The 25185-nt window shown below is 34.2% G+C and overlaps 1 protein-coding gene across 4 annotated transcripts in view; it reads left to right on the top strand.

Annotated features, from left to right (window-relative positions):
- The window catches only part of wry (weary), a 1511805-nt gene extending 1487921 nt beyond the window's left edge, over positions 1–23884 (top strand). For 3 of the 4 annotated variants that reach the window (XM_069848455.1, XM_069848453.1, XM_069848454.1), the window contains 3 exons: positions 2900–3012; positions 10449–10598; positions 21653–23884. In XM_069848455.1, coding sequence (XP_069704556.1) covers positions 2900–3012; positions 10449–10593 — 258 coding nt within the window. In that variant the 3' untranslated portion in view covers positions 10594–10598; positions 21653–23884. Of the gene's footprint in view, positions 1–2874; positions 3013–10448; positions 10599–21652 lie in introns of those variants that run through there. The other variant, XM_069848456.1, reaches the window with a different exon arrangement.
- The last annotated feature ends 1301 nt before the right edge of the window (positions 23885–25185 follow it).

Here is a 25185-nt window from a genome sequence, read left to right as displayed (position 1 = left end):
TAAACAGCAAAATACTATGAACTATTAATTAAACACTGAAATACAAACTGTGTATAGATCTCACAAGTACGGATTACCGACGGAAGGAATGTGAATCAAACACTGCGATAAGGAAGCAGTGTTGCCAACACATAAATTGTATCCCCGTCAGTATAACACCTGGAAATCCGTCACAATCCGTCAAAATAAAAAAAAATAAATAATAATAATAATAATAATACCCTATATATATATATATATATATATATATATATATATATATATATATATATACACAAGCAATTTTAACACAACTTACTTACTAATTCTGATTAAAATAATTATTCATCAACATTGACTTGATTACGAGCAAATTTGAAACAGGACATTCTTAAACATAGTACGGAACAGGCAGGGCTGTTCAAATAAAAAGTAAAATCTCCCAAAAATGAAACAATTAAAATTGACAGCAGCTAAAAATGTCAAAAGACGATGTAAATCGTAATTCCCGCCAGAAAATCCGTCACCCGTCAAAGCTATTTTTTTCCCGTCCGCTACGTTGAAATTCCGTCAATTTCGACGGAATTTCCGTCCAGTTGGCAACACTGTAAGGAAGAGCGGGCGACAGGAAAGGTCACGAGATAACTTGAATGATATTCAAGAGTACAGTCGGAAGAGAAATGACATCGATAGAATCAGTCTTGCGTTGAGATAGTTACATTTCGACTTTAGTTTGTTCCATTGCATGTGAATACGTGTCTTGTATCGCACGGTATTATTATTTCATTCGTAAACATATGTTGCGTGTTTAATTAGCTTCGAATTTTTCTCTTGCTACGTTCTTTATTGCCACAGCGATGTCCTCATTTGTTCATCTTCTTGGAAGAGACGGTACTTCCATCGGCTCGCAGCTCTCCCCCCTCGGCGTGTCTACATACACACGTCAAAACAGACGGCAACGCCACCATTGCTTTTCGGTAATGGTTTCTTGCGCGAGCTATAGCAGAATTAAGCTAAAATACATAGAATGTTAATATATTTCAAATAATGTTACATAATAGAAAGAGATTATTATGAGACAATATTGAAAATACAGCACTACCAGGATGCATGTCTAAAGGAAGAAGTGACAATGTAGATAGTGATAGTTTAAGTCAGTATGATTGGAGTGAAATGCTAAGAAGGTTATCTTTTAAGCTGTATTTAAAAATGTTTATTGTCTTGCAGCCCCTAACACTTTGTGACAAGGAATTCCATTGTCGCGAGGTGGATACTGTAAAAGATGATGAATTACAAGATGTTCTATGAAGAGGTATAGTTCACGCGCCACAGATAAGTAATCTGGTATTTACGTCGTGGTTAGAGTGTAGATAAGAGAAACGAGACGGAAGGTAATTTAGTGTTGAAGTGTGTAGAATTCAATAGAGTAAAGACAAAGAGTGTAAAGTTCTACGTTTTTTAAGTCGGAGCCACGAAAGACTTGCGAAGGACGGTGATATGTGATCATATCGTCGGATGTTGCACACGTATCTGACGCACATATTCTGAACTCGCTGTAGCTTGACTGACAGTTCAGAACTTAGGTCACTTAACAGAACGTCACAATAATCTAAGTACGGTATTACACTCGCACATATAAATGGAAATTACCGATTTTGAATGAATTGGTAATTGCGACACATACAGAATGTTGGAAATGCCCGTTCTTGATACAAGAAAGACAATGAAGATATTGGATTGGCATTAGTATGTTATGGAATTATCCGGTTTTGATTGAAAATATTGATTTTACTTCGGAATATGTATTATTTAGCTTTCGCGTGTTAAATATTATAGTGCCTGGTTAACTAGTTTCAGCTTGTTATAGGCCATCTTCAGAACTCTGAACTAATTTAACCATCCTGATTCTCATGCAAATCACCGAGTTACAATAAAAATAGTAACATAATGTATTCAGTAAGATGCCTCTCTAAACATAAACCGTAATAAAGTCATTTTTTTGTTTTCGGTGGAAATGACCGGTTTTTTTGCAACCTCCACATATCTTTATGTCCCTTTGATAGACGGTGACACAATAATAATAAGCTACATTCAGATAAAATCTAAAATATATTGACTTAGGACGCTTTCGAATCCACATCTTCAATTTCTTTATCTTCCATTTTCTCATTCTAAATCACAGTTTTGCTATTCTTTCATAACTTCTCATCTGTTGCTACATCTACCACATTCCAACATTTCTGTTCTCTTTGGCGCCGAATTAGTGAGCTGTAAGACTTTTTTACAATATTTATCTCCTATTTCATCAATTTTTCTCCCAACATTTTATTGTTAGAAGCTTTGACATCTGAGATTTATAGTTTCATATTATAGTCCCGTCGCTCTTATTTCCGTATGCTTCTTGTGATTCGCTGATGATGACGTTACGCACTTCCTAAGGCTCGATAAATACTTAATATAATCGCCCGCCATTTTGGCTCTTTCGTTCGCAGAAAGCACACGAGGACGTTATTTGCCGCTCAATTACAGTGCGTTTGATTTATTATCATAGGAGCTACGACATGATAATGTTTAACGGTGTGGCAAATATATTCCTCATCTGGTAGCTCGACAACGAAAGAACAAAAATGGCGAACGATACTACCTACCTAGACTTTATAGAGCCTTCCCTTCCTAAGACGTAAGCAAAGAGGAGGGGTCACGTCGGGAATAACAGCGTCGCGACTATAGTATGGTTTATATGGTGGTACCTGTATTATTATTATTATTATTATTATTATTATTATCGTTGTCATCATCATCATAATCTCAAGTGTATTGTAACATGTGTATAAATTACAGTTCATCACATAGCAATAGCTTACACTATGGATAACTTCTTGATAACGTAGGCAGATGGTGTGTTGTATTAATGTTGCAGGTGGCAGCATGCCATTGCAGGGTGCACGAAACGTACAAGCGCTGCTTCCCGAGCGCAACTCCTCTTCTTCCTTGTAAGGTAACCCGTCTAGAAGAAGTTGTGAAGCCGGGAAGGTAAAAGCATTTTCAAACTTTATTACTGATAGATATACCTAATGGTTTCACGTAAACTTATGAAAGGAGAGTAGCATCTTTCCTGTGACGCAGTTTTATCTGTTCTGATAAATTTTGGAAAACCGTTTATAAAGTCCAGCAGAAACAATAGGGATATCTAATGCGAAGGTTTACCGTCAGATGGTAGGAGCGTTCCTTGCGGCACAACATGTTGCAGGGCTATATTATGTCATATGCTACAGTTGATTACTTTCTCCCGCTTGTTGGTTTTCTGTGCGTGTCAAAATTATATTTATAATTATTTTGTATAACCTAGTATAATTTAATATAATTCAGTATTTTCTTACCACATAATTTAATTTAATTTACAATAAATAATAGCGTAAACTTGTATAATACTGAGTTATTCCTCTTAAGAGATGGATAGGGGAATCTTCAATTTTTTTTTTCAATTTTATTTCAATTTTATTTATTTCAAATATACAGAATAAAGAAATATAATTACAAAACAAACAAAGAGAAATACAAATAAAATAATACAAGCAATATAAAAAGAAGATACAGTAGTATTAACAAAATTTGAGACCGAATGAGCAGCGCTCGTGCTCGGTCGCAGTTCAGATATAGGCCTAATATTAAAATAAAAAATAATAATAATATAAATAAATAAGTAAAATAAAATAGGAACTAAAATATAATTGCAGCGGCAATGGAATTACATAATATAATATTAACACTATAGAAGAATAATATCGCACGTGAAAAGTAGGACTAATATATATTTCAAAATTATAGAATACAAATATAATATAGGTTGATTAATTCACACACATAGGCTATAAATTTATTTAATCAAATTGAAGATATTAACACGTTTCTAATTTTCTTGTTATATGTTAGTGGGTTACATGTTAGAAGTTCTGGGTGTAATTTAGTTAAAGCATTGTACAACCGAGGGCCAAAATGTATGCTATGCTTTAGACCAGCAGATGTGAGACATTTAGGTTCTACTAATGTTGAATTAATATTTCGTCTTGTGTCATAATTGTGTGTCTGTAATACAAACTTATTAAACTATTTCAAAATTATAGAATACAAATATAATATAGGTTGATTAATTCACACACATAGGCTATAAATTTATTTAATCAAATTGAAGATATTAACACGTTTCTAATTTTCTTGTTATATGTTAGTGGGTTAGATGTTAGAAGTTCTGGGTGTAATTTAGTTAAAGCATTGTACAACCGAGGGCCAAAATGTATGCTATGCTTTAGACCAGCAGATGTGAGACATTTAGGTTCTACTAATGTTGAATTAATATTTCGTCTTGTGTCATAATTGTGTGTCTGTAATACAAACTTATTAAGATTTTTATGATAAAATTTTAACAGCGTATACTTATAAATTTGTTCAATATTAAATACATTAAATTCAGAATAAATTAATTTAGTTGGATAATCGAAACGTTTCTTCAAACAAATTTTAATTATTCTTTTTTGTAGTAAATTTAACGGACTATGCAGAATACGATACGAGTAAATTGAATGTTCATGAACCTAAACGAGAACTTTGAGAACGAGGTGCACAAATAAAAAAAAAGAAAAAAAAAATCTTTGTCGAAGATGAATATTGCCTCTTTAACCATAAGTATTGTAAGTAGATACCGTACGCGATAATCAGGATATGCAGCTCCAATAGGGAAGCATCTTCCTAGATAATAAACATTTCAGTTCATCGGGAGTTTACTGTAGTATCGTTCCATTATAAAATGTAGTCGCAAACTTTGGTGACTCCTACAAGTACTGCATACAGTCTAAGCTAACATAGCTCGCTGTCGAGATTGCGTATGTTTTTATTATTTTTTTCTTTGTTCTGTTCCAGAATCAAACTGTAGACTGCAATTCCTCATTTGAAGTAGTTCTTTTTGTTTAATAAGCGCAATTTAATTAGTTAGGGCTATATTTATTTTTTTAAGGTTGAAAACATATATTATTCAGAATCTTTCGGGACCTTATTGCAGGCAAAAAGCTTTCCCTGGTTTTTACATATAGGAACACAACAAAAATTTGGCATTTTGAGTTGTTTTTGAGAGTATTTAGTACACTAATACACTACGTAAATCCTTAATGTTTGTATATTGGAAAACAAATGCACACGCAAAGCGCATCCCCCAAAGTACACGCGCGCTATCTGTTTGTGCTAGTTTAGGATATCCCTATTAGACGATTTAAAGTTGACAGAATTTCCTTGTACTACGTAATATAGCAACAATGTACTAGTAATTTTGTATTCTTCACACGACATAACTAGGAATATTAAACCACATGTTTGAAGTGGGCAGGGCATGTAGCACGTATTGGCGAATTCAGAAATGCATATAGAGCAGTGGTCTTCAGGATGCCCCGAAATGGGTAAAGAGTGAGGAGTGTCTCGGAATATGCACCGTCGTTCAGAAGGGATAGAGAGAAAGCATACCCGCCAGCAGCTATAGATGCAAGATGGTGCATTGCCTTATCCGCGGGTAAGAGACGCTAGCCCGAAGATGCCTTGTGCTGACGACCGCTGATATAGTGTGTTAGTTGGGAAGCCGGAGGGAAAAATGGGAGGATAATATAAAAATACAGCTCTTCTCAAAAATTCAAGGACACCTCTCCCCAAGTAATGTTTCACTCCTGTCTTTATACTTATGTGAAACCCCCTGAAATTTAACAGCTTGTCTTTCAATTGTTCTATTATCATATACCCGCCAATGATCTAGCTCCAATTTGTGATGGCTATAACATTCTGAATAACGATGCTTTAAATTTAACTTTTTTACTTGTTGGAGTACCTTACAACAAATTAAACAATTTGTCATTGGCCCCATACTCCATGAATACAGAATGAGTCGTAATTGTGTACTATATTCAGTATAGAGTATACTATATTCAAATATAACAGATTTTGTCATATAAACATATAGCCGTGAGGACTTTGTTACCGAGATATGGCATCACTGTGGGAGGCGTGAGTTGGCGTTCATCGAAGCTATTCACGCATCAATCACTCAGATGACATTCTACAGTGCACAGTAAATACAGTTATTGTTATTGAAGAGAGAGAAATGCTACAATCAGTCAACAGGTGCTGCGTATTTGTGCTTTCTGCATAACAAATGATACCACTGTCAACACCGTTGAAAATTTGGCTACTTCAAGATGAAGCATCTGTGCATTACTGTCGTGCAGTGAAAAGTCATTTGTAGGAACGGTATCCAGGCAGATGGATTGGACGCAATGGGCCTGTTGCATAGCCGACACGATCACCTAAACTCAGTCTGCGACTTCTGGTTGTGGGGTCACATGAAGGGACTAGTTTCCTCTCAATGACATGCCACGAGAGAGCATCTGTTGAATGCAATTGTGGCTGCAGGAAATACAATTCGGGATATTTTTCAAAGTACAAGACATTCTTGGCAGAAGAGAAGGGCGGAAATTGTGTTGTGAAGTGAATGGTGAACATTTCGAGCATCTTCTGTGAACTTGCAATTTAGTTGTAGTATTTATTTATTTAACCTGGTAGAGATAAGGCCATCAGATCTTCTCTGCCCCTCTACCAGGGGATTACAACTATAACATGAAGAATAAAATTACAATTAATATTAAATTTACAATTACAATAAGAATTAAAAAACAAGATTACCTGATTAATGAAAGCTAGACAATTTATCATAGAAGTTAAGAACAAAGAATATTTTTGTATTTATTGAATTACAAATTAAACCTAGAATAACAAAATTATATAGTGATGAAATTACCATATATTGAGATATTTTGTGACAGATTAAGAGAACTATTTACAAGAAACCATGTCTGAACGAATCTCAATTACTAACCAAGTCCTAGTAAGTTTGCATTTGAATTCAATTTTATTTCGACAGTCCCTGATGCTAGCAGGTAACGAATTCCAGAGTCTTGGCAGGGCTATTGTGAAAGAGGATGAGTATGAGGAGGTGCGATGGGATGGTATTGTTAGTATTGTTTCATGGCGAGAGCGTGTGTTCAGATTGTGATGGGAAGAAAGGTAAGTGAAGCGAGACGACAGGTACGAAGGAATAGAAGAGTTCAAGATTTCGAAGAGAAGGAGAAGTGAATATAAATTTATTTTCTTATCTAGTTTAAGCCAACCTATTGTTTCCAGGGATGGAGTAATATGATCATATTTACGAACATTGCTTACAAAACGTACACACAAATTATGAGCACGTTGAAGTTTCGTTTTGTTGTCGCTGGAGAGGTCAGTCAGTAAAATGTCAGCATAGTCAAAATAGGGAAATACAAGCGTCTGCACAAGGGACTTTTTTAAGCAAGAGGGGAGATGAACATTTATCCTTTTTAGCACATGGATAATAGAATATACCTTTCTGCAGGTTTCTGTGATTTGCATGTCCCAGTTAAGATTATTATCCACGTGAATGCCAAGATTTTTTACTGAAGAACTGAAAGGGATATGCACTGTACTTACTTGATCATTATACAACATTCTCAGAAAAGTAGACGTCTTTTTCTAACTGCCCAATTATTATCCCCATAACAAAACGGGCACGACCATAAGTTTATATGAAATAAATATGTTTCATTTTTAGTATAGAATACTCTGCACTACTTTATAGTACACAATTACGATTCACTCTGTAAAAAATAAATGTTCCCATAATGATAATAATTCGTATAATTATGTTAATGATCCGCCAAATCGTTTACACTCACTCCAATATACAGAGAAATTTTCACGTATAAATAAAATCAGAACTTTACAGTTCTCCCAAACTACCTATTATACAACTCTGTTTAACGGAGGTAAAGGGCATTATGTCACAAATATTGAATAATACAGGAGAACTAAATGAAAGTGCTCTTTACCTCGACACCCTATGGCACATAGCACTCTCTTCAATTGATCAAATCGCTTATTACGCGTACGAGTTAGTGCTTTGCATCACTGAAAAGAGAGCGAAAAATAAAATAAAAATATGCAACCACCTCAGTTTCGTAAAACATGGACATTATTGCCCTTTACTTCGGTGTACAAAACTAGGCCTACTAGCTTTTTGCTGCACGATACTGTGCACCTCTTCAGGTGCTCATCTAGCCTGGCCTTGCTCCGACGTCACAAATGCACAACCTGCCGACCACTGTATAGTAGGCCTGTATATAGTTACAGAGTAGACCGCTCGAATGTACCTAATTTCAATTGTATGTGACTGGCGAACGGTTGAAGATGTAACCTTATGGTAATGTTTATATGAAAGGAAAACTCAACAAGTTTCAAATCCTGTCGGTAGATGGTGCGCAGACACGGTTTCTTTTCGTAGATTGTGTTGACTGTCAAAATGGTGACACTGCAGATAAAAGCGCAAACTGTGTTGTGGTATGCTGAGTTTAAATCAATTGTTGGAGTTCAAAGGGAGTATCGGCGAGTGTTTAACCATGATGTTCCAATTGCATTAAGAAGTGGCACGATACATTTTTAGCTACAGGTCCGGTGTTGAAGAAGCATGGTGGTGGTCGTAGAACATCCGTCGAAATGGTTGCAAATGTTCAAGCCGCGTATGAGCGAAGCTCGCGAAAGTCATTAAGAAGAGCTTCGTGAGAACTTCAAGTACCAAAATCAACATTGCAACGAATTGTCCACAAACACCTCAAACTGTACGCATACAAAGTGCAGTTAATGCAATGTCGGAAGCCGGATGACAAACCCAAACGAGTGGAATTCGCCAATACGATGCTAGACCGCCCGAATTTAACACCGCTCGATTTCTTTCTCTGGGGCTACGTCGAAGATAAAGTGTACACCACCCCAGTCAGAGACCTTCGTGATCTTCGGGAGCGCATCATAGAGGCTATTGAGAGCATTCCAGAAGACATGCTCCAACATGATTGGCAAGAAATCGTTCATCGCCTCGATATCGTCACAGTGACAGCTGGAGCTCACGTACAGATATGGTGATGTGCATGTCGAAACTTGTTGAGTTTTCCTTTCATATAAACGTTACTGTAGATTTCTATCTTCAATAGCTATCCCATTTTCTTTAAATGATAAAGGTAATAAACCAATTTCATCTGTACTACAAATTAAAATGCATAATTCTGATTGTTCCGATATAAATTGCAATTGTTCAGTTATTAATGAAGTTAATGACTTAAAATACTTAGGTATAACTATTGATAATCATTTAAAATGGAATAATCAGATTCATTATATTTGTAATAAGTTACGTAAAACATTATGTTACTTTGTTGCTCTAAGAAATATTTTGTCAGTTAACTCTTTACGTATAATTTATTTAGCATTATTTCAATCTATAATTATGTATGGTATTATAGGTTGGGGTTGAACTTATAAATCCAACCTTTATCCGTTAATTTTATTACAGAAAAAAGTATTAAAAATTTGCTTAAAAAAGCAGAAAGATTACCCAACTGAGTTGTTGTTTAAACATTTCAAAGTTTTCAACATTAAACAAATGTATTATTTTGTTTTATTAAAATATTTTCATAGGAATTTTAATAACTTTGAAAGGTATATATATATATATATATATAAATATAGAACTAAAAATATGAATTCTCTGCGTTTGTCTGAACCAAAATGTAAAACCAATGCAGCTTTTTATCATAGCACGAGTCAAGGTCCCAGATTATTAAACAGATTTTATTCTAATATTATTTTGACCACGAATCCCCTCCAAATTAATAAAAAAAAAAATTGTATTGGATTTATAGTTTGGGTTTAAACATATTAAACACTATTTAGTCTGTATTCACTCTCAATTTTAATTTTATTTTTGTCTGTATTGGAATCCCCTCCTGAGCACGAGTCTTACTCATTCAGGAGTGGGCTAGTTTATCTTTCATTGTATTTATTAACTTGTATTCATTTAAATCTTACTAGCAATAAAAAATAAATAAACCGTTTACCAGTCACATACAATTGAAATTAGGTACATTTGAGTGGTCCACCCTGTATTTAGGAAAGAACGGGAATTGAAAACCATGGTTGAAACTAATAGATAGAAATTAAATAATGTTCATGATAGTAGAGTATGCATCCTAAATTAATATGTTATATATTATAAATAAGAATAAAAACACCAAATAGCATATATTCAGCAAAAATATTGAAGTAACTCATAAAAAAATAAATAAATTATCCCTTCCCTACAAAGATTCGAAATTACTATTCAACAGATTGAACTCTGCCAACATGTTGAGGACAACAGTATGCGTATTTATTATGTACCGAGCCTTAGATGAGAGCAAGATGTTTTGAAGTGATGTATGGACATGGAATTTCAAGTAGCCAATATTCTATTTCTCACAAGTGACAACTGTAATTTTTAAATTTTACCTTAATGACATCTTATTTTACTGAACGTTTGTTTTTTTTTTCAGCTCCAGAAATCGATCCACTGCTATAGAAGTGGAGAAAGAAAAAGGTTCAACGTCATCAAATCGATCATTCCCGTCCCTTGACACAACTGAGATGTACTACACACTGGACTTCAGCGACAGCCAGAGCTCTCCTCTCATTCAATAGACCAGGTACCGGATAACCAAACACACACAAGACAAGTTTCATGTACACAGATCTCATACAGAGCGGAAGTAATATTGTAACTGCAGAGCTTTTAACAGCTTATTCCTTGGATAGAGTACAACAAAAATTTTCAGTACCGTATTAGTCCTAAATGAATATTTTTCTCAGAAAAGCAAAGAATTCTCTCTAAATTTTTAAGACATTTTACCAGTACTCGATAAGTACTATCCACACTATTCTAACATTAGAAAGACTGAACAGAATCATTTGTCCGTTTGCAGTTTTTCAATTAAAAGGATAGTTTCTTGAAAATTAAATGAAAATATTAACACACATAGTTATTTTCTGCCATTAGAAAGTCAGTTTTTCATCTCTTTCTTTTCCTCTCTATCTACGAAATACGAAATACGAAAAGCCTGAAATCCCATAACAGCAACGGCTTCCTACAGGAGTGTAGGGTGAGCTGAAGGTCTACTACACTTGGGGAGCCAGTCCAAGAGAGCTTACACTATACACTTACAAACTAAATACATAAACAAATTATACCAACTAAACACGAAAAACTATACACACTAAACACATAAATTATAATCTGAACACAACTGTCCACACTAAACATACGATAAAAAGAAAAATATTACACAAATTGCACACATACATAGTCTTAACTCACACATAAACCAGTAGCGGCTGGTGGTCAAAATAATGAGTGTGCTACAATCTCTATATTGTCCTACTGTATAGGCCTACACTTATGGTCTTACTAATAAAAACTCTATATACAGACGTTTAACTGTCTTATACTTATACAGTGAGTAGCTCGTTTATAAGTCGTGTGTAAATTCCTTACCAATAATCACTACATACGTCGTGTATAACAGTATAACTGTTACACAGCTACGTCATAGTTTCGTCATTACTTCGTTACGAAAGGTAATAGAATATCTGAGGTTCTCTATTGCATCCGGTAGAGCGCTCTAGTGTGGCGTGTTAAATATCGATAGTACAACTGGCTCTAATCGATTACCACGCTACATTTTGGTCAAAGAGTACAAGCTACAGCAATATTATTCTAATAATTCTATGATCTTTGGTTTGTTCTTCTGTGGTTACAAGGTAACCATCGTCATAAAATGACAGTCGATACGAACAGCTGTTAGAGGGCGGCCATTTTTTCGCTATATACAACACTTAAACAAGGGGTTTCGTGTATATAACTACTGCAAAGCAATTCCCATTGTATAGTTACAGCCTGTTTATACGTCCATAGCTTATTCATGATTTATTAGTAACGTTTTTTGTCTCAACTCTGCATAAGTCTCGTATATAAACTATACACGGTTTATTAGTAAGACTGTTACAGTATATGTATTTATCTTAATTTGAGTCTCGCCTAGTGATGAAGCATGAAGTCCATACGACATTCTTTCATACTGCAGAACTTGTCATTTGGTGTTAAACCTCTCCATTTTGGACATCATATTCTTTTCTATTGACAGTATTGCAAGAGCAGTGAGACGATCCTGGGACATAGTGTTCCTTAAAAACGTTTTTATGCGTTTCAAGCAAGAAAAACATATTTCTGGCTGAGCAGTGGTCATTGGTGTTGTAACCAAAATATTTAACAACTTCGTTACTTCACAGAATTAATCCTGTAAATTGCTGGAGACTATGTATTGTAACAATTGAACAGCCATCTATATTTCGGAAGTCAGGTGTTCCGTATAGAAATCCAAGTTGTATCTGGAACACTCTTTTGTTGACAGCAACTTCAATAGGTAGATGGCAGCAGCAGTCGGACACTTGAATTACCAAATATATTGTAAATAGTTTCGAGTTCCTCCACAAACAAGCATTCATTCGTTATGCTTTACTTTTGCAATCTCCAAGCTGTGTAGTGCTGAAGCTGACTACAGCACTTTCCCGCGTAAAAATAGCCAATCAGAGCAGTGATTTCAGCTTCGCACATGCGCATAACTGTCTACATTCTCATGTGAAGCTTTGAGTGGCACAACGAACCCCTGAGGCACCAAAGAGCTAAGAGCGAAGACTAAACACTTTATAACGCGTCATGAACATAACCACGGGAAATTGTCAAATGACAGGTCAAATACTATGGTGGTATTACAAATACATTATTTGAGGAAAAGTTATCATTGTGCTGTAGCACATAAGGACGGGCCGCCCCTGACACAAACTAAATACACAAAAACCTATACAAATTGCACACATAAATTGTACAGCCTTAACACACAAACTATCTAAACTAAACGCAAAAAAAAAAAAACGATACAATTGAACACAAAAATTATACTAACTAAATACATGAACTATACCCTCTCTATCTAGTAGGTTAGTAAATGTCACCACTACAACTCAGTACAATTTTGAGAGTAATTAGCTCTTACTCATATAGTTCTATCTGCAGCACTGTGGCTCATGTATTTCCCTTCGTTTGAAAGTTACCATGCAATTCTTTTTTGTTTTTTGTTATCTTCTGAATGATTACCGTCACATAGGTTTAATATAAATTTTCCACTGGCTTTCGTACGAGTTAAGTAGGCTATTTTTACTGTGCGCCAAGAACGAATTTTTCCATTTGCAAAATATTGCAAATTATGAAGCAAACTAAACTCTCTAATATACATAAACAACACAGTTTATTCTTATTGCTATGAACTAAGCAAGTCACAATGAAGTGATCTCCATTGCCCCATGAAATAAAGCTTTGTTACATCTCGTTATTTTTGCTAGGTACATTTCCGTCATTATCACTCATTTAAATGTGAAAGTGGTTTCGAAGAATTAGAACAAATATTCATAAGCTGACTATAACCTTAGAAGATCATGTTCTAGGACAGTGCTGTTTTTATTTTAATTACTGAATATCTGCTGTTCACAATTTTATAATTGCATAAAGGAAAGTGTTCCCATTAAATGTAATTGATGTTCAAGCATTAATACATCAATGAGAAGATTAAAAGCTACTAGTATCTTATGCAAGAAAACCATAACTTAATTTTAAGAAAAACAGTCATATATGAGCCTTGTTGTCAGCATCTTGGAGCACAATACCACATCACACATTGGACAGTTTCTGGGCTCTGCCCGTGGCACGATCCCACGAGAAACTTTAGATCGACTTAAACAATTTAAAATTTCTGATGCAACGATTGATGCCATAGGATCTCATGTGTTAATATCATTCTTAGCTATAATTAGTAATCATTTGTACCCAACAAACTTTTATTGTAATTGATTTCCTATGTTTTCATATCATTTATCTCAATGTTTTATTTTTCCTTTCAAATTGTCACACAATTGGTTTTCATGATTATTCTTTATGAATTGATTAGTAGGCCGATCTATTCGAACCCTTATTTAGGGCAGCTTTTTTTATTTAAAAAATTATTATGTACATACTGTTTGAATATTAGAGTTGTAGCCCTGGCCAAGGCTATCCTGTTTTGCCCCTTCGGACTGCCATGACTGCAATATTTCAGTTTAAAATAATATTCCGACAGCTTGATTTGATATCATTGCTTAGTATTTGCGAATGTCCACATCAAATCACTTGCATATTATTATTATTATCATCATCATCATCATCATTATTATTATTATTATTATTATTATTATTATTACCATCATCATCGAAATACTATTTTTTAATATAAAAGAACTACCGACTTGCAATATTTCAGTAACTCAACACATATACTATATATATATATATATATTATCATCATCATCATCATCATCATCCTTCACGAATTAGGCCTCTGTAGACCTGTTTCGGCCCCCATCTAGCAGTCTTCTTAAAGGTCTTCCTGGTCGACGATGTCCTCTAGGTTTATACTGCATCATAATTTTTGGGATTCTTGAATTTTCCATTCTTCTTACATGATCTAGCCAATTGAATTTGTATCTGCTGATTTTTTCTTCTACTGACTCTACTTCTAATTGTTCTAAAATTTCTTCATTCCTTTTTCGGTCTAAAAGAGTATATCCTGCTGTCCTCAAAAATTTCATTTCCGTTGCTTTGATTCTGTTCACGTCTTTTTTCTTTAATGACCAAATCTCGCTTCCGTATAAAAGGGTGGGTAATGCTAGTGTATTATATATTTTTATTCTTGTAGATTTTTGTACTAATTTAGCTTTTAATGCATTGTTTATTATTCCTAGAATTTGTGTAAATTTGGTAATTTTCTTGTTCACATCTTTTTCATTTTGATAAGATATTTCACAACCCAGCCAGATAATTGAAATTTTGCACTTGTTCGAGGCATTGGTTATTGTGTATTATCTTACTTCTGGTATAACTGTTTCATCAAATGCAGAGGAAATGCTGCATTACAAGCCTGTCCAGAGGCTAAAAGTGGCAGCCCCACTACTGGACTACCTAACGATAAGGCTAGTAACCTATCTTAGGGAAAATTACATTACTTTCAAGCCTCAAACAAGCAGTATAAGGACAGATATATATATATATATATATATATATATATATATATATATATATATATATATATATATATTCATATTAATTTTAGTAACTTCAAAATTCCGTAAAATCATAAAATGCCGATTTTTCTTAATAGAAGTATTATATCATAACAGCAAATTAGGTTAAATAAAAAAGTACTAGGCTAATCTATGTGTATTTTAATATGAATTATAGAAACTTATGCATTTAAAGAATAAACTCAAAAATATGCATTTACACTCAATGAAGTTACCTTTGCTCGATCTGCAAAATATTTAGAATTCTCAATGTGCATTGTCAATAAAATTTTCAATAACCTTCCAAATTATAGTATTATGAACAGTGTTCATTGAACACTAATAATTTGAACTCATTTAAGACTAGAGTCAATCATTTTTATACGAGCACAAGTTTTGTAGTCTTAACGAATTCTTTAATTTAAAGGACACGTCTAACAGAGTTTTTTGTATATAGCAGTCATTTGCAACGGGTCGAGTTGTGATGTCGGAGAAGAGGCCCAGAGAAATAATCAGAACCGACCTCTGAGCTGTGGTGAATCGTGCATTGTCAGCTACTCGTTCTGCTTGAATATATAATAGTGTGTGCAGTGTAGAGAATAAGTAATACACAGAAAGGAAAGTAGATGTCGGTTTCTTTGATTATTATGGAGTCCAGACGCAGCACTGGCTGTCGCCTTGAAACCAAATAAACGAATCGAAATCTGTTTCACTGACAAGGAAGTATAATGCAAAAAAGTTTTCTTGAAATAATTTTAAATTAATATAATTTTCAAATCCAACCTACGGTACCCATTAAACTACATGACCATGGGTGGGCAACTTGTGCTCTCGAAGTGTAAACACAACCTCAGTGCATGTAGAACGGACTCTGTACTAGCTGTAGTGTCTGTTAACAAGTTTCCTCGCATCTGCAGTAAGTGGCGGCTCGTTTTAAGTGAAAAACAATATAACCCCCAGATCATTTCCCTTTAGTGATGAGTCGAAAGAGAAAGATTTTTTATTCAGAAGGGAGATAAAGCTATTAACTTTCTTACGCATGACATTTTATGTTACAAATAAACACAGTGAAGGTTTTAGTAAAGAAATACTGTCTAGACCTGCTTTAGAATAGCTAAGGTAAAAATGGGATATCAACAAGGTGAGACGGATATCAAATATCATTAGCACGTTGTGCGTGCGAGTTACAGAATTGCACGACATATGATCGACTAGCTAAGAACATTTATGGATAAATTTGAAATGTGGTAGTATCATGTAGAACATAGACAACTTCACTTTCTTTGACTATAAACTATCTTGAAGAGTGATAAGAAAATTTTCTTATCACAAAGAAGATCCTACTTCAAGACCTACAGCAGAATTCACTGGTAAGTTTAGGAAACAGTGACAATTGACAAGGAATCGAGATTTCTCTGAATTCTTTTGGCTTACAGCCGATAGAAGATCCTGAAAGTTTACAGCTTGAATTGATATATCTACAGAACAGCACGCCACTCAGATTCCAGCGAAATCAGGAATCGAACTGTTCGTAATGCTGCCTAAGTCAGAATTTTCAAATATACTCTTTGCTTCCATATATAGGCCTACTGTATGTGCTTGAGTCAGATTTTAATACAAGAAAGAAGTGTAAAAGGTCTCAAAGTACAGAAAGAGCTTAGAAGTAAGTTTATTTCATCTGCCGTGACATTTAAAAAATACTTCCTTAAATTTGTGTTTCTTTGCGAATACAGACTATTACATTTCTGAGAACAGAGGTATACTCTTTAATGCATAAAGACTTGTAAATTCTCGCGTTCTACGTTTGAAATAAGACAAATATTAACAAATAGTGTAATCTATACTAATAATAAATCTGTAGCCGAAATTTTTCTGGTAATTTTCGATTTTCCAAAAATAATTGGTCCTAACATATATGATTAACCACCCTGAAACCGAAAACCGCTTTTTTGAAATTTTTGTTTGTATGTATGTATGTCTGTCTGTCTGTCTGTCTGTCTGTCTGTATGTTTGTTACCTTTTCACGCGATAATGGCTGAACGGATTTCGATGAAAATTGGAATATAAATTAAGTTCGTTGTAACTTAGATTTTAGGCTATATGGTATTAAAAATACATTATTTAAAATGGGGGTTATAAGGGGGCCTGAATTAAATAAATCGAAATATCTCGCTTATTATTGATTTTTGTGAAAAATGTTACATAACAAAAGTTTCTTTGCAAATAATTTTCGATAAGTTTTATTCCTTCAAAAATTTTGATAGGACTGATATTTAATGAGATAAATGAGTTTTAAAATTAAAATAACTGCCATCTAAGGCCGTGTAATGAATTAAAAAACAAATGACTTCGTCTATAAGGGGCCTTGGACAGCAACAATCGAAAGCTATGAAAGATAGCCTACAGAGAATGTTTCTGTGTTTGTATGAAGTAATATCGGAAGCTAAATTAACCGATTTGTATAATTAATTATTATTTCACCATTGGAAAGTGTAGTTTCTCTAGATGGACATAATGCTATAATGTTATTACAGTAACTTCTGATATAATATAATATAATATAATATAATATGTAATATTATATAATATAATTTAAGTTATTTGAAGGGTTCAGAACCATAGTGGGTCAAGCGCCATTTACTGAATACGTAGAAAACAAGGGTTAAAATTAAGTTATTACCATAATTAAATGGAAACTTATAACAAGTAAAATAAAATATACACATTAAATCTAAATGATGTCAGTCTTCATTAAACTATGGTTGCATGAAATAAAAATTAAGAAACATGTTAAAGGAATTGTCATTGTACCAAATGAGAGTCTCTGGACCAAAATGATCGCATTTTAATTATTTGGATGCAATTTAAATTAAGTACCATATTAAACGATTTATCCTTCTATCAAACACGAATGTTCCCTGGATCAAACGTCCTATTTTAATTATGTAATTACTTTATATTTATTTCTAACGGGTGCAGCGGAGCGCACGGGTACGGCTAGTAATAAATAAGTGTTGCATCTATGTTTGTTGTCTCCTGAAAAGGTGTATTCAGGTTGTGTTTCCAGTACTAAACTAATTTACAAAGCTAGGAAATAATTTAATTTTGTTGTGTGTGTTTAGGTACAGTCTGTCTAAAATTACTGTAATTATTGTACCATGCTTCATTTTGAAATTCAAAGCATGGAGTAGATATCACGATCACCTGCATGAGCCGCCAGAGCGCACCGCGGCTTTTGCAGCGAAACTACAAACAACTTGTAACTGCTGCGGCTGGCTCCGTCTGTCTTTCTCTCTTTCGAGGTTTTTTAGCACTTTGGGAGCACGAGTTGCCCAGCCATGTACATGACATTGGTGTCTACTATGCCTGTAATAAAACAAGACACTAGCGAAAAGAAATTCTAATTATAAAAATAGGTTAACAGATATGAAATAATTAATAGGCTATACAGTTTATTTACTTTGCTTACTGAACACAAATAAGGATAAACGAGGCTGAGGGTAATACAAAAATACAAAAATACAAAAATGAAACAGTATTAGGTACAGAATTAGACTTACTATACATAACAGAAAAATACAGTAGCAGTAGCAGTAATAATAATAATAATAATAATAATAATAATAATAATATAATGATGATAGTAATTATAATTTACATATTATATACGGTATTCAAGGAATACTACACTTCAATGGGCTATGCCTTTTGCCTTGTTTTTTAAAATCCCATTCGTTTATGAAACAACTACAATATGTAGACCTACCAGCTATGCCAGTCAGGATTATACACTTCATTGCACAGTACCTGTATTACATAGGCCTGATTGTACTATTTCGTCATTCGATGTGGAGTAAAAAAATCTGCTTCATCTGCAATCAAGACTATTTCTCTAACTTCAATTACTCACTTTCAACTTTAGACTAGGAAATATAAATTCATTTGAGCCGGAGAGTACTGCCGTTTGTCTTAAATACGTTATGGTAAAGTATTGTAGTACCAGTACTGCATAAATTTGTAAACATTACTTACTTACGGCTTTTAAAGAACCCGGAGATTCATTGCCACCCTCACATAAGCCTGCCATCGGTCCCTATCCTGGGCAAGATTAATCCAGTCTCTACAATCATATCCCACCTCCCTCAAATCCATTGTAATATTGTCCTCCCATCTACGTCTCGGCCTCCCCAAATGTCTTTTTCCCTCTGGCCTCCCAGACTTAAAAACAGCGTTAGTGCTACAGTTTTGAGTTCTTTTGGGTACCGCATTCCTTTCTTGCTACGATCCCATAAACCCACTTGGATTTTCACAATGACCTAAGTCTTTACAGCAGTTAAAATCTTATCTCATAAATTTTTAATTGGTCGCTATTTACACTCGCAAGCTGAGAATCATGACTGTTATCCCCTACAAATGACAATGAGGATACTTTGGAAATGTTGGTTTTTTCCTTGAAGTCATTATGAGCTGATACATCAATTTCACTTCCAACAGAAATAGTTATTTTGGAACACTTTGCAGAAATTTCAGGTTTTGTGTAATTCCTTGCATTTTCATTTATATCTTCAACCTAGAAAATAAGACAAAATTATTAAAGACTATAGTTTTACTATCAAGGTCATCAACTGATTTTCACTGTGCATCTCCCTAGCTCGCTCTCTTCTCCCAAACACCCGAGTGCCCCCGATCCACTCTAAAAGGCCCAAATGCCCAGGGCTATAGTTTAGTCTAAAAATAAGTCCACATGAACTTAGTGTGCATTAAATATAACAGAAAGATATCAAAATTATTTAACTATAATATCATATACCTACCTCATTCCTAATACTTTAATATATTATTAGGTACTGTAAACACTAAGTTAAACTGGTTTTCCATATGCCACTGCTTCGATAGGGTCTTGCATTGCGGTTTCCTCCATATTACAGTAGTGTGCAAATTAATCCGAACAACGTAATTACTTATGCAAAAACACTCAAACGGGACAAAAAAAGGATCTAAGACATACCTCAGTAATCTATGTGGCCTCCCTTGTTCCTAATAACAGGTCTGAGACGATTTGGCATGGATTTCACTAATTTCCCACAAATATTCTTCATTTCTTCATCGCGAAACCATACACCAATGAGGGCAGAAATCATCGTCTCCTTTGTAGAACAATCCATTTTGTGTATTCTTATTTTGCAAATTGACCACAAGTTCTCAATGGGGTTGATGTCGGGTGAGTTGCTGGCCAGGGGAGTACCTGAATATTCTTCTTGTTGAAGAATTCTGTAGTTTTTCGAGACGTATGGCATGATGCCAGGTCTTGTTGGAACACACCTCTGCCATCTGGAAATGATTTTTGCAGCTGGGGTACGATTCTGGTTTCCAATAAGTGAATATATTTGTCAGAATTCATCATTCCCTTGATAAGTATTAATGCTCCAGGCCCTTCATGTGTAAAACAACCCCAAAACATTACTTTAGGGGGATATTTGGGTGCTTGTTGGAGATGAGCTGCTGTTACTTTTTCGGATCCTTTCCGTACGTAAGAAACACGGTGGCCGTGGATCTCGAAATGAGACTCATCGGAAAAAAGTACATTCTTCCAGTCAATCACTGTCCAGTGTTGATGTAATTTTGCCCACATTAAGCGTTTTTTGCACATAACAGGGGTTAGCAGTTGCTTCTTAATAGGCTTACGAGCCCTTCGTCCAGCTTCCAAAAGCCTACACCGCACTGTTGTGACGTGAATATTCGACCCAGTGGTAGCCATTAACTCGCGGGTTAAGTCGACAGCAGTTAGTCTAGGATTTAATTTACTTTTCCTGACAATTAAACGATCATCTGCAGGTGAAGTCTTCCTTTTCCGGCCACAGTTTCCTTTTTTTCTGGGGTGTGATGGATCCAGTCTCCCTGTATCGTTTTATGATCGAATTAACAGTAGCCAAACCGATGTGACATTCTGCAGCGATTTGCCTCTGTGTCATAGAAGAATGCTCTGCTAATGTTATAATTTTAGACCGTTTTCGTGGAGTTGTATCCATTTGTGAAGACGACAGACTGTACACAGGATTGCAGTATTAAGTCTTCAACACAACTGAAATGCTTATAAGTACAAAACGACAGGCAAAATGTCACATATTATAAAAAAAAATAACGACAGACCTTCAACAATGGAATTACACGTAATACAGGTGCCAATTAAAGCGGTATGAGCAGCTGTGAGGCCAACAATGACAGAAAATGTAAAAATATGTCGTGTTCGGATTAATTTGCACGCTACTGTATTTACCTGGATTGCTACGGAGAATGAGACAAGCTCGCAATGACATCATAGAGCATCCAGTTGGAAGCAACTGGTCTACAGTCTACAGTGGAATTTTGTAATTGATGTGTCCGTCCTTAGTTATACGGCTTACAGGTCTATAAAGATACGTGGGAAATATATTTAAACTTTTCTTTCAAATGCTGAATGAATAAAAATCAAACTGCTTTAAGTTTCTCGGTCCGCTGACAATAGTTTAAGTTGTAAATACATGAATTCTCAACACTTTGTGTTTCTTTCTTCCAGGACAGGTCCAAGATGAAGCACAATACCTGGACTTGCAACAAGTTACACTTTCAGAAGCCAACAAGATTTGCTAAGTTACGTCTAGGAATATTAATGTTTAATATTACAGTTCATCTCACTGACAACTTCCTTTCAATTTTAAGTGAAAGTAAAAGTCCATTACCGGTATCTGTCTTCCCCCAAAAGACGAGAAGGAACCCAGTAACTAAAAATAATCTACGGACAAAATCAGAAGTCCCAAGCTTGTAATATTTTGCCACCAACATTTTAAATGTGATAGCATACGCTATAAGTCGAGATCAAAATGGAAGAATGGACAACAGTAACAAGAGCGTAGTGTTCTTCATACCGCACTCACAAGATGGACATCTTTATTTCTTACTTCGAGTGTGCTGTTCCTTTGTACCGTCTGCATTTCTCTATTGGTTAAAAGGATTTTTCAGAGCTCTGCGATGATGATTTTATCAGTTAATCCAAAAAACATTGTTTGTTATAAAGAAATCATACCCAATACAGGTAACATAAATGTAAAATACTGTATGTTAGCACTAAAGAATTTTATGTCCCATAATACTCTGATGCATACAGTATAATACTCTTACCTCCTCTAATTAACTGATAAAATCATACAAACGTTAGTTACAAAAGAACTGTTGAAATTATAGACACAATGTTTTTATTAAAAGTTTGGATTTCTATAAATGATATTGATGTTATTGTAATATATAGTTGTAAAACATCACGAGGCAGTCAACTTACCCCGTGGCCACAGAAAATTATACTATAGAAATACTATAAATTACGTCATCATACCTGCTACCAGATAAGAATAAGCTTACTTTTAATAGGAAAATGCTAAAGAAGTAGCTAAAATATGCCAATACGTGGATACCAGAATGATGCTGACATTAATTTCTGTCAAACTCTTATGATTTGTGTCAGTAACACGTTTGTTGTTGTAACATGCTCTGTACATGAAAAAGCACATTACATTTTTTTATTAATTATGTTATACCAATCTTAGTGCCAAAATCTTTTGGCCACTGCAAGGTGACTCTAAGGTGATTATTAATTTCTTTTGCTACGGTATCAATGTTAAGAATGCAATGAACTTTATACATACGGTATATTGTACGTATTTATGATGTGGAGTTTAAGGGTCCTTCATTAAATTTAATTTCATTGTATCAATTCAAATGCAGCAAAAGTTTAAGTATTGTGAAGTGAGGGCTCTCAAGGATTTCTTAAGGGGACCGGGAATCTCCTATCTTTAACACATGAGGCTATCAAATGCAAAACTCGCCTTAACCAGGTAAAGTGATTTGTCAGAAAGCAGGAAAAACTGTTATGGACATGGACAGTTTTGCATTTGATAGTAGCTTTCTGAGTTCTATGGAATAGGAATTAGACAAGATTTGCACAAACCGACTATATTAGTACATAGAGAGCTGCAAGAAGTACAACATCCCATATGTAACTCATTTTTTTTTTTTTTTAATTCTGGATAAGGCGAGTTTCGCACTTGATAACCTCACATGTTAAATTAGCAGCCTAATATTTACAGTACATTTTCTCTAAAGCTGTTGGGAGTAGAACAATGAAATTTTTACAGCTTATTTCTGAGACTCTTATAAGTAGGGCTAGGAATTTGACGAAATTTCATCTTTTTCCTAGTAAGCCAGAAACATTGCTGCTTTGGTATTTATATGTTATGTGATAAACTGAGTGTTTTGAAACATATTTGTTAGAGCATTTTTTTGCATTTTTACCTCTTACAACCCATAAGAGCATTTTTTGTTTTATTCGGTCATATTTGGGGTATTTTCATTTAATTTTGGCCATAAATCCCCATTATTAATGTAAAATATTATATTTATTTCCTTTGATATTTTCTCAACATATTTTTTCAATTAATATCCATTATTTTGTATAATATTTTAATCGTTTTTCTACACAAATATTGCCATTTTAACGTAGTACACCTCATGTAATGGATCAGTCCAACCATCCCTTGAATATAGACTCCTCTATACCTTCTAGTTCCGGATAAGAGTGGCCTTGTGGTGGACTATATGGAACTACATCAGGTAAAATAATTAATTAAAGTGTACTACTTAGAAAAATTATGTGAAATTAAATAAACTTAAATGTTGGTACTAGAATTTAATTTAATTACAAGTCTAAGTATTAATATTCCTACTAAGCCAATTATGTAAGATCAATTTTTAAGGGCATTTTTTAAAGATATTTAGTTCATAAATGCATTGTTTTCAGAGCATTTTTTCATGATTTATAGGTCATCAAAATCCTAGCCCTACTTATAAGTAATCTGAGGGAAGGGTTTTAAAAAATAATATTTTATAAATTTATTAATTTTTTTGAGTATGTAAATTTTTACCTAATTATTTGTTATATTTATCAAGAAATCTGCATTAAAAACCATTATTCTTAAAAACCCTTGTGTCAATTTATGCTACAATACCAACTAAATACATACAGAAATTTGTAAATAAATCGAATCACTAGAGGCTGAGATATGGTAGATTTTATAGACAAAAATACAAACTTACGGAAAATGGTTGCCAAAGTTATCAGAACGCCCAGGCTACATAATCCTCATCATAGATATGAAATTGTAGAATATATTTCCATAATAATAATGTGCATAAATGATATATACCGTTGGAAAGAGGATTTTTCAGAAAATATAAGTTAATAAAAAAAGACAACGATTGAAATTTTGAGTATAGTACATATATATTAATGTGCCCGATCCCCTTATTTTGAACTTACCTCTTTGGTTTGTAGAAGATGTTCCTCTCCTATGTTTCATATTAATTAATGCTAAGTGTCAAGGTATATTTACAACTTGGGAGAAATGTACAAAAAATGCGTAATGTTACGATACAGAGGCAAAAACAAAATGGCAGAATAGAAGTAATACTTGAGTGACACCACTCCACTCCGTAAAGGAACAAACAAAACCTAACTCCCTTCCCCAAGAGAAAATATAATCTACAGAGTGTGTAATGTGCCAACTGTTTCCACAAGTTTCGCATGTTTAATATAGTGTGTAATGCTTTGCGTCCAAATGAGTGAAGTGGGAAGAGCAGACTAAAGTATTAATATAGTTTCCATCTTGAATAATTATTAATTAAAATTATACTGCCATTCCGTATTGTAGAACTAATTCTCAATAATGACACATCTGAGTTCACAGGTACCCACAATGGAAACATATCTGTTATTAAATATGATGGATCCTAATCGATATTTTTACTTGAAAACTGCAATTAGCTAACAATAGCTTCACTAACAACTGTATTGTAAAAGTTTATGTAACATTCAAATCACCTACGAACATAAATTGGGGAAGTAATGGCTGCCTCTAAAAATTTAAAAGAAATGTATTGTTGGACAAAGGCTTCCTTTTTCTATATTCATTTCAGCGCTATATATGCACCTAGTCACGCATTATATCATCATGCACGGAGCAATCATTGTTCAAACAGGAATTTAATTATGGTTTTCGG

Source organism: Periplaneta americana, chromosome 15, assembly GCF_040183065.1.
Source record: "Periplaneta americana isolate PAMFEO1 chromosome 15, P.americana_PAMFEO1_priV1, whole genome shotgun sequence".
In the NCBI taxonomy this organism is placed as follows: domain Eukaryota; kingdom Metazoa; phylum Arthropoda; class Insecta; order Blattodea; family Blattidae; genus Periplaneta; species Periplaneta americana.
The sequence above is the reverse complement of the archived record's forward strand: the minus strand, read 5'-3'. Positions and strand labels throughout refer to the sequence as shown.